General features: G+C 37.1%; 1 protein-coding gene across 6 annotated transcripts in view; it reads right to left on the reverse strand.

Moving 5' to 3' along the window:
• LOC129753518 (homeobox protein orthopedia) overlaps positions 1-15,586 on the reverse strand; it is a 165,449-nt gene that overhangs the window by 3,036 nt on the left and 146,827 nt on the right. For 2 of the 6 annotated variants that reach the window (XM_055749335.1, XM_055749340.1), the window contains exons 5-7: positions 7,291-7,425; positions 6,878-7,030; positions 4,946-5,193 (exon numbers count right to left, since the gene is read on the reverse strand). In XM_055749335.1, coding sequence (XP_055605310.1) covers positions 4,946-5,193; positions 6,878-7,030; positions 7,291-7,425 — 536 coding nt within the window. Of the gene's footprint in view, positions 1-4,945; positions 5,212-6,877; positions 7,031-7,290; positions 7,426-15,586 lie in introns of all 6 variants that reach the window. The other 4 variants (XM_055749337.1, XM_055749336.1, XM_055749339.1 and 1 more) reach the window with 4 other exon arrangements.

The following is a 15,586-nucleotide window of genomic DNA, read 5'->3' on the forward strand; positions in this document are numbered from 1 at the left end:
GAGGAAAACAAGTTAAGGGCCAAGATCCACCACTGCATTGGTAAAATTGTGAACGTTGTGCAGTAACCGTTTATTCGCAGACATCCCGGAGCCGAAGCCAGCAAAATAGGAGGTAATTTAGTGCGTATTTGCTGAAAAAGTTGAGACATCACGGTGGAACTTGTAACGGAGAGAAGACAACGACCTCAATCGGTGAGTTACGTGCAATTGGCGATGAAATCGAAAAGTTATTCTTTCTCTAAGTGGAGATGGATTGGAGATGAGAACGAGATTTACAGAGAGGCGCTTGACTGGAATTCAGATGGGCAGAAGAGGCAGGCCGAGAAGCTCGTGGCGGTGTATTCTAGCCGCTGAAATCCGCACAGTTGAAGAGAACCTTGGCTAGCAGCAAGTGAAGACGCTGGCTCCTGATCGTCAGCCCTATATGCCGGTCAATCGGCGCCGGACCATTAGGTAGTTAGGTAGTACTAAGGTACTAAGTCTAATTACAGGGTTCTCAATACACTTTAAACTCTACTTCGGAAACATCTCTCGAAACGTCGAAGTCGAAGTACACAGAAAAACATTATTGATCAATCTAATGGGAACATACAATCGAAGATCTTGGTTCCTGAGTCCACGGGGTCGCACACTGAGAGGAATGGCTTCCAGGAGAGTGGGGCAGTCGATTCGCGATGTCAGAAGATCGGCGACGAAGGAAGCTCGTGCTGCGTTTCTGCGGGCTTGAAGAGTGTATATTGTGAGGCTTGCTCCCGATTGCGTCGTTACTTGCGGCTAAAACCGAGCCCTGCTGGCCTAGTTCGCGGCTCGCTGTCGACTGGCCGAAGCGAAGCACTTCGTTTGGCCGAGCGTATCCAGTTCGCTGGAGAAGAGCGTGTCCGCGAGAAAGCGAAGGAGATTCCTAGATAATAATGATGTCGATGAGAGAAGATATTTGAATGCTGTCAAAAAGCGATGCCAGTTAGCATTGTTCATTATGTTAAATAAATGAACAAGATTACCCAAGCAACCAGAATTCTCTTAAAAAGGTTCCATAGAAGCTAAATCAGCTCTCGCTTGTGTCTGGAGATAATGCTAATCAGCCCAAAATTTAAGTTCTTAAAGCTACTTTCAAGTTCGTTTAGGTGGCTGTAGAAAACGCTATTCAGCTTCTAAGAGAATGTCAAAATGCTTACGCCTAGAGAATTGAACCGCTGCTCTCTAGGTTGCAATGAAACTCACCAGCCTCTCGACCAACCGAGCAATAGTTCATTGCCACTGTAATAATTAGTATTTAAACTTAATGTCATTTGAGATAATTGAATAGGTTGGTTAATAGATTGTACCTTATTTCGTTTAAAGGACTTTCAATACACAACATGAATAATAACAAAAATCCGCATCATCAAAACTTTATTCGAATATCTTAACATTTATAAGAAAAATTCGAAAAAATCTTGTATTCCATTTGTAAATATCAGTACAGATATAAACAAAACAAATACTATGACAAGAAATTGACAGACATTTTTGACATGTCGCTTAGAATTCCCATAAAGGTTCTTTAAAACACCTTCAAGCATCTTAATGGTGCGTTTTAGAATGTTACGCAAACGTTATCGACTTTCTTGAAAGGTTCTTTAGGTCGCTTAGAATTCCCATATAGGTCGCTTAGAATTCCCATATAGGTTCTTTAAATCACCTTCTAGTAACTTAATGGTGCGTTTTAGAATGTTACGCGAACGTTATCGACCTTTTTGAAAGAAGTTCCATTAAAAGCGCTTAGAAGTTACGTTATCGATAGTTGAACCTTTCAAAGGGCGATGGAAGTTCCTGAGTAACTTTTACGCGACAAGAGTCACCTGAAGTTCCCGTAAAACATTTTTTCAGCCAAATGTGAACTTCGGAGTTCCATCTTTAAGTAAAAATGCGACTTTTGGTTGCTTGGGTATTGGGCCTCATGCCACTGTAGTGCTTACATTGTGCAAAAAAGCATTAAAGCAAGCTTGTGTGATGCTAATTTAATGCTTAGGAAATATAGCATTTTTTATTCTGATTTAGAGCTATGTTGCATTTCAAAAGCATTGTGTAAAGCTGATAAAATGCTAGTTGCATTTTAAAAGAGTGGTATAAATCTAATATGATGCAGCATAGCAGCTGTTGTAGAGCAAAATTGCACTTGATGTGCTGATATAGTGTAATTTAGCACTTGAATGCTGGTGTAAAGCTAACAAAATGCAAAGCTTTAGTGCTTATGGTTACTTGGGTATTCTCCTGTTCCACAGAAGGAGTGTATCGAAAATGAATAAATTTGGGCATATTAGGGGGAAGTGTTCCTAAATGCGCATGTTGGGTAATATGCGCATACAGCCGATTGACGATATGGCTAGAGATTCGTCATATCTAATCAGTGCAGTTTGAGGGTAATACGCTTTTAACACATGGCATGAAAAAATTAAATTGTTATATAAAGTCGAAAATATTTAAAAATTCAAACAAGATTTTTGCCAGTTTTGTTATAATATATTGAACTTTAATTATTGTGCGTACAGATTCTATGAACAAAAATTTTAATGGTTTTTCTTTCTTATTCATCTGGAAATCGGAAATTCAACAAATTGAAGCTTTTGGCAAAGTTGTAGATGATATGATATTGGAATAAGAGACAGGTTCTGAATGCCCATATCAAGGCAGGTTAAATGCCTATATCAAGAAAAATAGATTATTCTTATAAATTTTTTACTTTCTATCATTTAAACATTAAATCTACGCTCAAATCACGATCTTACAGCAAAAAAAAAGAACTTCATACTGATCCGATAAAAATACAATATGAGCAAAATATTACCATGAAATATGGCCATATGGCATACTTAACTATGTTTCATGCAAAAGAACTATTGATGTAAAAAATTTCACCAAAATTTCAGCCTTGACGTATGCTCAATATCCGTTTCTACCGTTTTCAATTAAATAATATCAAAATATTGTAAGTGTAGATGAAATATAGCTTAAAACATAAATATGCGCATTTAGCCCGCCGGTTTCGGAAATCGGCTATTTTGACTTCTTTTGTTATAAAATTATTTTCACAAAAACTGTAAGAGATTTTAACAGAAAAATTGCTCTTACGTATAGAAAACAGATGTCCGCTCATGTGCATATAGTTTTCAGACTCCTATCTATCGGAATATGGGAGAAAATGAGTGTTTTCCTTAATATGCGCATATAGCCTTCCTCTCCCCTAAACATATTTGGGCCTTCTATTTATTAACGCGTGAACGCGCACGACTGTATGTAGCATCTTGATCTGTCAAAAGTGAACCAGCGCTTTGTTTACGTTTGAAACATTTGTTACTCCCAAAATGTCGCGAAGTAAAAAAGAAGTTAAATTCGTGGGTTGGACACTTGGATGCGAGAGAAGGGCATCTCGATGAATGAAGTGGCGAAACGTTTCGGCATTTATCCGGCAAGCGTAAAACTCATCATCCACAAGTTCGGGGAACACTAGACGTTCGATGATTTGCCAGGAAGAGGCAGAAAACCAGGACCATCTGACCCAAATCTGGACCGTAAGTTTATCAACCTCATCAACCGGAATCGATCGATGTCCATACGGGATTTAGCGAAAAAGCTGGGATATCGATCGGAATGGTACAGCGGATCAAGAAGCGGAACAACCTGAAGACATACAAGAAGCAGAAAGTGTCCAAACAAACGGCTGAACAAAAATCACGAGCCAAAACCAGAGCCCGGAAGCTGTAGGTATCATCGGATTTTGCAGAAGCCAGATGCGTGCATTCTTATGAACGATGAAACTTATGTAAAAGAGACCACAATTATACACTGCAGCTATTGGGGAGGATGTGAGTGACCACAAGAAGTCGATTGAGGTGGAAAAATTTTACCAGAAAGTGCTTGTGTGGCAGGCAATCTGCTCCTGCGGATTGAAGTCGGCGAGTTTAGCTACAAAAGAAACAAAAAATGCCGACATCTACCAAAAGGAGTGTTTGCAGAAAAGGTTGCTGCCACTATATAAGAAACATACGACTCCACCATTGTTCTGGCTTGATTTGGCGTGAGCCCATCCGGCTCTTAGATGGTTTGAGGAACACGATGTAGATTTCGTTGAGAAAGATATTAACCTACCAAACTGCCCCAGCTTCGCCCCATAGAACTATATTGGGCTATCGTCAAGAGAGTTTTCAAGAAGGATGGTAAGGCCAACAGGACCATGGCGGTTTTCAAGAAAAATTGAAATGCTGCGACCAAGAAGTGTGATTAATCAGCTGTACAAAACCTAATGAAACGCGTCGAGTCGAAAGTCCGCGAATATTACCAATAATTACATTTCTACTTGTATTTATTTATTGGTACATGGCGATCGATAACGTAATTCAAGATGGTCGAGAAGGTTTCGGCCGCAGCGTTGGGATCAGATAGGTCGAGCTCAGATTCCCAGTCGATGGTAAACCTGGGTAATCTCTTCAAAGTCGGCGTTCTTGAAGTCAAGATATAAGATATAAGACATTTTGTACCAGTAGACATATCGGTTCAGCCAGTAACGCTGCGCTTCTGTAGCATGCCCTTTTTCCCTAAATTTTTTGGGTACATTCCAGGCGAAGCTTTCTCATTTATTGTTGCGCCCATCACCCGACCGTCCTTGGGGCGTCACTCCAAGGGCACTGTTCCAATACGGAGAGGTAGTATTTGGCCATCGCCAAACCATCCTATGGAAGTAACTCCAAGGGCAGTCTTTGGAGGCAGGGCTCATTTACCTCTGTTTTTATTTAAAGCAAAGCCTCGAAAACCTAAAACTTAATTTGAGGAGTTACAAACTTAGAAATCTTTGAAACAATCCAATATTCCCCATTTTTTTCAAAAAGCCTATAAGTAGTTTGAAAAAAAAAAAATAAAAAATCAAAATTTCAAAGGCTGAAAGTTGAGAAAAGTGAATTCAACATACCATATCACCGTTGGCGTTCGGTTCGTTTTGACTAGCACCTTGCTGTTGTTGTTGCTGCTGCTGTTGTTGTTGTTGTTGCTGTTGCTGTTGCTGCTGCTGTTGTTGCTGCTGCTGCTGCTGCCCACTGCTGCTCCCGAGTGGCGGCGTCGACGAAGAACATGCACTAATGTTGGGCGGGGTCGAAGTCGGCGATCCTCCGGTGCATCCCCCAACTCCGCCCACCGAGTGTTGGTACATCATGCTGTCACCTGGAAACGGTACGTCTACTACAGTGAGCGAAATAAGAATAGCACCACTATGTGTTTCGCTTGTTAAAATATGAATGTTTGAAAATCACCGAAATTTTCTACTATAAATTGTTTTAAATTGTTTAACGGATGAATCAAGCATAAGTTTACTTTTTTTGGACGTTGCAATTGGCGTTGAGGACCAAAACTATGGAAAAAGGGTGCGAAATAAGAATAGAACCACTTGTGTTTTTTCAACAAAAACAAGATTATTTCTAAAAATTTGCTATGTAAAAGTGAATAATAATGCTTCTACGAATTATTTGAATAGTTTACTGCATTTTAAGGAGTTTTCTAGAATTACAAAGATTTTCGAAGGTTTTAAAATGGTGTTTTAAGAGATGCTCTTCTAGAACTAAGGAATTTGATATTTGAGCTGTAATTCTTTACCAAACTACTTACTTTCTTTATAAAAATGACGTGAAATGATGAATCAAACATTTTCGGTTTATTTTAAATACGAAAAAACAGGTTGGTATTCATAAACTTAGATTTTTTTTTCAATAAACATCACTTTTTCCAGTTTCAAGTCATAGATGGCAGCACTATCTTGCCGTTAATACCAAATTAAGTCTCAATATTTATTTTTCAGGTTTATTTCGGCCCATATTCATCATTTGGATGTAGTTTTCCAACACAGTTTTGTTGGAGTTCACGCTGCAGAAACCTTTTCCGGATTTGCAAAAAAACCACCAGCACAAGAATGTAACACCGCCAAAATTCCTGCACATCTCAACTTCCGATTCAATTGCAAATCATACCAATATTACTGATAGTTATCTGGTTCATCAAACTCCATCGGAAAGTACAAAATTATTCTCATTATCGGTCTAAGAAATTCACTTTTATGGGTTCATGATAAAATTCTTATTTTTTGATATTGTGATCTTAGAATTTCCAAGGCGGTCACACGGTACCAAGTACTTATTTCTTGACCAAAATCATCCAGCACACCTGAATTAATCTCAGATATTCGAAAATGGGCATCAATTCGGTTTAATTGCAAGATAGTGCTGCCATCTATGACTTGAAACTAGAGGAATAGCGTTTGACTATTTAAAAACATTAGTATTTTTGAATTTGAAGCCTGTTTTTTTATTCAAATTCAGCATCAAATCTATTTTTCGTCAATTTGCATCATACTCATGAATAATAATGAAGAAATAAAGCAGTTTGATAAAGAATTACAGCTCAAATAACAAATTCCTGAGTTCTAGAAGAGCATCTCTTAAAACACCATTTTAAAACCTTCTAAAATCTTTGTTATTCTGAAAAACTCCTTAAAATGCAGTAAACTATTCAAATAATTCGTAGAAGCATTATTATTCACTTTTACACAGTAAATTTTTAGAAATAATCTTGTTTTTGTTGAAAAAACACAAGTGGTTCTATTCTTATTTCGCACCCTTTTTCCATAGTTTTGGTCCTCAACGCCAATTGCAACGTCCAAAAAAAATAAACTTATGCTTGATTTATCCGTTAAACAATTCAAAACAATTTATAGAAGAAAATTTTGGTGATTTTCAAACATTCATATTTTAACAAGCAAAAAACATAGTGGTGCTATTCTTATTTCGCTCACTGTATTAGTGCTCATCGATAGGATGTGTCCTTCGGGGCAGAAAGGTAAAAGTATTGGCCTCACAGGAAAAGTCAGCTCTAAATTCATTACCAAGGGCGTTCAGTCCATAGTTGTGATAACCGCCGGCGCCCATGGCCGACGAAATGTTGATCCCCGAGTTCAGGCCACCATTGAGGGTGGACGAAAGCGAGGTGGTTTGATTCAGCTGACCGAATCCTTGAAGACGCGGCCGTGCGATGATGATGTTTGTTGATGAGGTTTTGTGGTTAGTCGATTAGCAAATTATCGAGGGAGAGGAGAAAAAGTTTCCAAAACAATGGTTAGTTTCAATTAGCTCGATGAACGGTTAGTTTGGGTGGGGAATGTTTGCTTAAATATTAGAAGTAGGTAAGCTTTGTGTTTTGTGGTTCTACTGGATTGCGTCTGATGTGTTTTTGGGAAAGCAATTACTACTTCTAGGAAGCTTTGGAACTTACCGGCGGTCATTGGATTGACTCCTACTCCCCACCGATCGCCACCGAACATCGAAGTCCCGCATAAACTTTCGCTCATTGCAATATTGGTAATGTTAGTGCCAAAGGGTGGCAGACCATGGGAGGGGAGAAGGGCACCTGCAAAGGACGAGAAAAATTTACTGCGAATTTTAAAAAAAATGTCCGTACAGTAAAAGTTTAAACATCAAGATCAAATATTATTTTATTCATGCACATTAGACTGCCCCAAATGACCCGACTTTAGAAAAAAATAATACGCTGCAGATAAAAATTGATCCTGGGCCTAGTACAAGATCTCATGCCAAATTTGGGCCAGATCGGATCACGGGAAGGGGTCGCTCAACGAGCCTGAAGTTTGTATGGGATTTTGAGACATTTTGTTCGAGAGGAACATGAAAAACCAGTTTTTCGTCAATAACTTTTGTCTCCTTCGACCGGTTTCTTTCAAAAACGGGTTTTCTTAAAGCCTAAACTATGACAAATATTTCATCCGAAGGTTGCATTTCAATTAAAGTTAAGATAAAAAAGTTATTAGGCTTCAAAAATTGGCAAACTTTTTTAAGGGTGATTTTCTTCACTGTTTTAATGAGGCGACTAAATGTCCGACCAGAACACTCAATGTGGAATGCATGCCGTTTCGTCAAATAATAACCGATTTTAACCATTGTTGTTGCGTTCGATTGCAATTTTTAATGCTTTTCTAATATTTAAGTATGGATGATATTCACTTGATAGTTCGAAAAGAAGTTAGGGCGGAAAAATGCTTGACAATTTAAAAAAAATTGCATAATCACAGAGGCTTAGGAACATGACTGGACGATTTGTGATGCCGTTGAGCGACCACTTCCCGTGGTCCGATCTGGCCCAAATTTGGCATGAGATCTTGTACTAGGCCCAGGATCAATTTTAGCCCTCAGTGTATAACATTTCACAGGTTTTAAATTTCCCATACAAATTTGGGGCAGTCTAATGCACTTACTTTTTCATAAGATTCAATAAAAAGCTATGAGTCCTCAAAATGAAGTAAAAAATTAATCCTCACACTGGTGCTTAGACTGGTTAAACTTGCCCATTTTTCTTAAGTTCACAACCAAACTTTCAGCAATTCGGCTAAATCGAAAGGTTTTAGGTAATGTGACATGAGATTTTGTGGTTTTTTTTAATATATTCTGTATTTTTTTTTTCTAGAGATCCACTGTTTCACACTTCTAAATGATATTGTCTTATACGGGCGTTAAATCCAACCATAAGAAATCTACAGTTCAAATACACTTTTCAAAAACTTGAAACTTAAAAATCGGCATTATTCATGAAATAATTCTAACCTTCCCATTGATGCATAAAACATAAGTATTGTACGCATAAGTTCAGTAAAAGTAATTAAAAAAGTTTGCAACACTAAATTTGTTTCAAATCAAGATACAACCTACTTATAAAATATGGAGTTTATTTGTTTCTTGAGATTATATTTTTTTTTTTAATTCAAAGCATTAAGATATTCATTAGGTATTTAAGCACGCAACTAAACTCAATATTTTTGGAATGTCTTAACTTTCAATTACTTTTAGTCTTGTTTAACTACAGGTTGATTCGAACCGCCGTGTGATACAGACGTGTTTTCGCGCAGTTCCTTAAGTTAAAATTATTTATTTTTCCGTCATAACCGTCAAGTGCTCGAAGTGCCTTCGTCAGTTTTATTCTTTTTTTTTTCCCAAAGTTGCTGTACAAAAAAAAAGTGTTATAGAAACATGCCGTGTCATATCGCCACATGTAATATCGTTGATAGCGTCCACCTTTGGACGTGTACTGGACCATGCCACCGAAGGTACCATGCTGCCTGTATTGGAGTGCAGCGGAATTGCGAAGAATCGATTAGGCGGTTCATGCTCCCGATGTGCCATGACTGCCAACTTTTAATGAACGAGCAGATTGACCATACAAGATTGATGACCCAGCAAACACAAATATTGGAGCAGCTCAAATTGCAAAATACGGCACATGAGAAGTTGAGCTCTAAAGTTTCAAAATTATCATATATTGAAACTTTGATTGAGGGTATCGATACACTCTCGAACCAAATAAGTATTCAAAAAAATGAACTCTCCTCATTGATAAAAGCCGCCATGCGACCATCTTCGTCAGCAGATAATCTAATTGACACGCTCCCATCGTATATGAAAGAGCAATACGTGTCAACTTTCGACGGACATAAAAAGAAGATGGCGCAAACCTTCGAAATGCTGGAAGAAATGATCTTAGGCCATCAAAATTGCCTTATGTCCATGGTGGAGGAGCAGCACAAAAATTGCTTCTCCAATTTAGAACAGGAGCTTACTCCTTCGCTCCAGTCCATTGCCCTGGAACTTAATGCACTAAGGGCAACCGTCCAAAACCCATCGAGTAACGTGGACCTGATTGATGAACTACGGTCGATTCACGACGCTGTTGCAGCAAAACCAGTCACCCCTTTGCCTGAACCAGGAACGTGCTTGGCCGAGGAATTGAATCAACAAATAAGTCAAAAAAATGTCTCAGGTTGGCGCCTTCTGGGTACCAGAAAGGTTTGGAAAGCCGATTGGACGGAGTACGACAATCGACAGTTGCGCCGCAAGAAGCAGCAACTAAAAGCCGATAAAGCAAAAAAAAAGACGGCAACGAAAGGCGCGTAATATTAACAACAATAATATGAACCCCTACATTAATAGCCGTTCTACCCACAACATGAATCATCCACTACCGCCTGATCGAGAGCTTCTTGCGGCGGCCAAAAACCTTTTTTCGCATCCGCCAGCCAGCCCCAGTAAACGCAGAAGCAAACGAGGTATCCAATTTATAAGGGGTGAAACTTTAAACCCTGCAAAGGACAACGTTCGAGGAACACCAAGCCCCGTGCCGTCACCGCGCCGTTATAGGCGTCCGATAATTACTGCACCCACCGTCCCACCAAATTTGCCAACAAATTCTTCGCCTGAAGTATCACCGCGCCGTAAAAGACGTCCGAGAATTACTGTACCTGCCGTCCCACCAAATTTGCCAACGAATCATAACGGAAACATGACGCCTTCAGTGCCACCTGTCTCCCCACAAGCGACGTTTGCCTATCCGTTTCCCAATCCGTACGTCACACCGTTTGCTGCCCCATGCTGCCATCGCGCTCCAACAGCTCCCACGGCGTTTGATTACCCGGTAATGTATGGGCAATATAATTTTCTGCCCCAACGACGCGTGCCAATGTAGGTACTAGATCCTCTATCGAAATTCTAGTTTATTGCCAAAATGTAAACCGTATGAGAAGCGCGGTAAAAATGAAGGAAATAAGCTTGAAACTTTTAGGCTCCTCTTATCAAATTGTTCTCTTTACTGAAACTAGCTGGGACGCTAGCGTTAACAGTGAAGAAGTTTTCGGTTCGAGGTTTAATGTGTTCCGCAGTGATAGAAATTTAGCATTGTCCAAAAAAAAGTCAGGTGGCGGCGTTCTTGTAGCTTTGGATTCTATTTTTCCCTCAGAAGAAATTGCAACGCAAACATATACTGAATTTGATTCTATCTTTGTAAAAACATTATTGGCAAAGGAAATGCACATTTTTGCTTCCGTGTACTTTCCGCCTGAATATGCCACTTCACATTATTTTGAATTATTCTTCCAAATTCTTGAAAATACATTAGCTGAACAACCGGAAGCAAAATTACACATTTATGGCGATTTCAATCAACGCAACGCTGACTTTATTTTGGATGATGACAATGAAGCAATTCTACTTCCAGTCGTAGGCGAGAACGAAACGTTACAATTAATCTTCGGCAAATCTTCTATTTTAGGCTTAAACCAAGTGAATCATGTTAAAAATAGTAACAATAATTATCTTGATCTACTTTTTACTAACTGTACAGAAGACTTTTGCGTAAACGAATCGACTGATCCACTATGGAAAAACGAAGCATTTCACAAAGCGATAGAATACTCGCTCTTTATCCATAACTGTGTAATACCTCGCGACTGGGAGTACGAGGAAATGCCAGACTATCAGAACTCAAACTTCGAACTTTTGAAACTAGAACTAATCAATATAGAGTGGTCAAGTGTATTGAAGAATGAAGGAAATGTTGATACAACAGTAGAAACCTTTTATAACATAATGATTAATCTCATAAACAGTCATGTTCCTTCAAAATTTAAAAGACGGTCCTACAGCTCTAAACACCCTGTCTGGTATAACAAAGATTTGAAAAACTTACAAAATAGGAAGCAAAAAGCTCATAAAGTCTACAGAAGTGATAGAAGTGTTACAAATCATCAAAATTATATAAATTTATGCAACCAGCTTAATTCATGTATAAAAAGTTCTTTTGAAAAATACAATCAGAAAATTGAAAAAGAAATTAAGCAAAACCCAAAAGCGTTCTTTGGCTATACTGAAACGCAGATGAAAAATTCAAACTTTCCTACTCAATTGACACTTGACGGGAGCATTGGAAATAATCCACTGGAAATTTCTAACTTATTCGCAACTTTTTTTCAGGAAGTGTATACTTCTTTCACTGAGGCTGACCGAGATAGGGAATACTTTTCAGTCATTCCAGATTTAGCGTGTGACATTCAGGTCAATGAAATTGATTACAATAATGTTTCCGAAGGACTTAGAAAACTTGATGCTTCCAAAGCAGCAGGGCCTGATGGACTTCCCCCATGTTTCCTTAAAAACTTGGCGGCCGAATTGACAGAGCCTCTTCTGATTCTTTTTAATATGTCATTAAATTATAGTAAAGTACCCAAATTTTGGAAAAAATCTTTTTTAATTCCGATTTTCAAGTCCGGGAAAAAATCAGATGTCCGAAATTATAGAGGAATAGCTATTTTGTCTTGCATCCCAAAACTCTTTGAATCAATAATAAATGAAAAAATTTATCAACAAGTAAAAAATATTATAACGAGCAAACAACATGGTTTCTTCAAAGGACGCTCTACAGCATCAAATCTTCTCGAATTCGTTACATACGTTATCGATTCTATGAGCAAAGGCTTTCATGTTGAGGCTATTTATACCGACTTTAGCAAAGCCTTTGATCGCATTGACATACCCCTTTTAATCTTCAAATTAAAAAAAATTGGCTTTCATCCAAATCTTCTCTCCTGGTTACAATCATACTTAACTGATCGAACACAAATCGTTCGTTTCCAAAACGAATTATCCAAATCTGTAGCTGTGACCTCTGGTGTGCCTCAGGGGTCTCATTTAGGACCTCTCCTTTTCATACTGTTCGTTAACGACATTTCCTTTATTCTAAAACGGATTGAATACCTAATATACGCCGACGATATTAAACTATTTCTGAAAATAAAAACAACCGAAGATGCTGAAACATTTCAAAACGAAATCAATGTTTTCTTTGAATGGTGCAACAAAAGTTTACTTCAATTGAATGTTAAAAAATGCAACTCTATATCATTTAGCAGAAAGCAAAGTTATCCTATCATTGAAACAAAATTAGGCAATCAACCAGTACAAAAATGCAAAATTGTAAGGGATCTCGGCGTCATATTGGATTCAAAACTCACGTTTGTAGAACATCAGAACAATATCATCAATAAAGCAAATTGCATGCTAGGATTTGTAAAACGTTTCAGCAAACACTTTCAAGACCCATACACCATAAAATCTCTTTATATATCCTATGTTCGTTCGATATTGGAGTATTGTAGCATCATATGGAATCCTTATTCAAATATTCACGAGCAACGTCTCGAATCAGTTCAAAAACAATTTTTGTTATATGCGCTACGTAAAATCAATTGGACCACTTTTCCTCTTCCATCGTATGAATCTCGTTGTAAGCTTATTGATATAGAACCTCTCAGTAAACGCAGAGAATTTTCCCAAATTGCATTTGTAAATGATGTTGTTACACAAAGAATAGACAGTCCTGAATTACTTTCAAAACTAAATTTTTACGCACGCTCCCGTCCATTGAGAAATAAACATTTGTTCTACATTAAACTTTACGACAAAGACTATGCAAAACATCAACCTATTAATCAAATGATGTACAAATACAATTTACAAAGTGAAATTTTAGACGTAGCGATGAACAAAACACAATTAAAAAAGGCATTCAAAAACAACTTCATAGAACAATAAAACAATAGCTTACATTAGTTTTAAGTAGTTTTAAGTATTGTAGTCTACATAGTTTGACTCAAATAAATAAATAAATATCGAAGTGTAAAACTGGTATGAAAAAGTACTTAGCATAGAAAAATAGGTTTATTGAAACAAAAAGCCCCATGCGTTTTGATGTTTTACGTTCCATAAAATCATCATCCACCTTTTCTAAAAACTCTGAATAATTATTTTTTAGAAACTGTTTGATTTTCGCAGATTCGTTTAATAAGTAAACTCATCAAAAAATCAATGTCGAAGATTAGCAATTCTCGATTAAGTGCTCTCACATATGCAGAAGTATGCAGGAAGTGAATGCTTCTAACAGCGTTGAAGCTTAAGTACCTATTTATTGAAGGTATTTCACACTATTTTTTCGTGCTTTTTACAAATTTTGCAGGACAACTGATTCCAACTTTCAACTAATATTATTATCATATTCAAAATGTACTTTTAAAAAAATGTAAAAATTGTTTTTAACAGTTTGGTTAACTTTACTACTGAAAATTTCAAAAAATTTAATAAAATTCAAACGTGGTTTGATCTTTTATTTTTGAAATGCAAAAAAAATAAAAATGATATTTTTATTTTTGTTTAAAACATTGTACCATTTTTATGTTATTTTTAATACAGACCCCGTTTGTTTTTGGCAACATTTGATATTGACAGTTGACACATGTGCCAATCGGACGGTTTTTTTGAAACGACAGTCCCTTATAGTTTTCGCTAAAACAGGACCAATGTTGCTTAGATAAACACCATAAATACGTTTTAACGTTCTTTTAAAATGATAAAATCAACAACAAAAACAAAAATAAAAAATGTAAAGTAATCAAAAAGGACGAAAAGATGATAATTTGATGAAATTAAAAAACAAATACATACAACAGACTAAAAAGGCCAAAAAAATTAAAAAAATTATGAAAAGTGACAAATTAACAAATAAGGCAAAAAACAACATTTTAAACAAAACAAGAAAAGTTTTAAGTGGTCAAAAACATGATAAAAAAGTTCAAAATAATTGAAAATGGTCAAAAATTGACTACAAATTATGTTAATGATAATAGTTTTTATGTACTAATAAATCAAAAACACAAAATATTCAGACATGTTGTCAAAATGGAACGAGGTCTGTATTAAATAAAACTGCAAAAAGTTTGTGGTTATATGGTGCAAATACAAACCCATTATGAAAGTTTGCGGAAAATCTAAAGATTCCCGGCACAAATTTTCAAATTGTGAAAGAATATCCATTATTCTAAACTGGCATCATTTCAAAACAAACCAATGAGCAGCCTTTTAAATCTGCGCTTCGTCAGTCTTTCTTAATTGCAGGAACTGGCAGGGTTGCCAACATTTTTTCACAAACTCAGGGAGCCTTGAGAAGAAAAATCAGGCAAAATCAAGCTAACAATAAATAGTCAAACAGATGACCTGTTTTCCCTTTCTTACATACAGTATGAAACCTTATTTTATAGGTACCTATTTAGCTCGATGATCTATCGAGCTGTTAGTAACTACATATGTTCGTGCGTGGCTGTTTGTTCATTTCTCTTCCAAACTGGGCTGAGCTAACCTATATTAAATCAGTCCCCGAAACTAAATAAAACGCCGCTTCATATTTTGACCTCCTTCATTCTTATGCAGTTTAATACCACCTATTTCCATCACATTCATAAAAATCAGGCGAATTTTCAAACATCAGGGAAAACTATGGCTTATCAGGGTGTCAGACTAAGCCTCCAAAAATCAGGCAAATCCTGAAAAATCAGGCACATTGGCATCTTTGGGAACTGGTATCTTATCAAAACAATCAAAGCAGCAGCCTTTCAAATCTGCGTTCATCGTACCAACCATGCCATGGTCATGAACTGACGATTAACCTGACAATAATTTAGAATCTCGCATTAGCACGTCCGTCTCTCGCAAGATTAGACCAATAACCAGGGATGCCAATGTACCTGATTTTGCAGGATTTTCCTGATTTTTTTTTTTCAACCCGATAAGCCATAGTTGTGATTTTCCCTGATTTTTGTGAATGTGATTGAAATAGGTGGTTTTGAACTGCATAAGATGCCACTGAAAGAGGTCAAAATTAGAGGCAACGACAAAAAAAGGTC

This window comes from Uranotaenia lowii, chromosome 3 (assembly GCF_029784155.1).
Source record: "Uranotaenia lowii strain MFRU-FL chromosome 3, ASM2978415v1, whole genome shotgun sequence".
Classification (NCBI taxonomy): Eukaryota; Metazoa; Arthropoda; class Insecta; order Diptera; family Culicidae; genus Uranotaenia; species Uranotaenia lowii.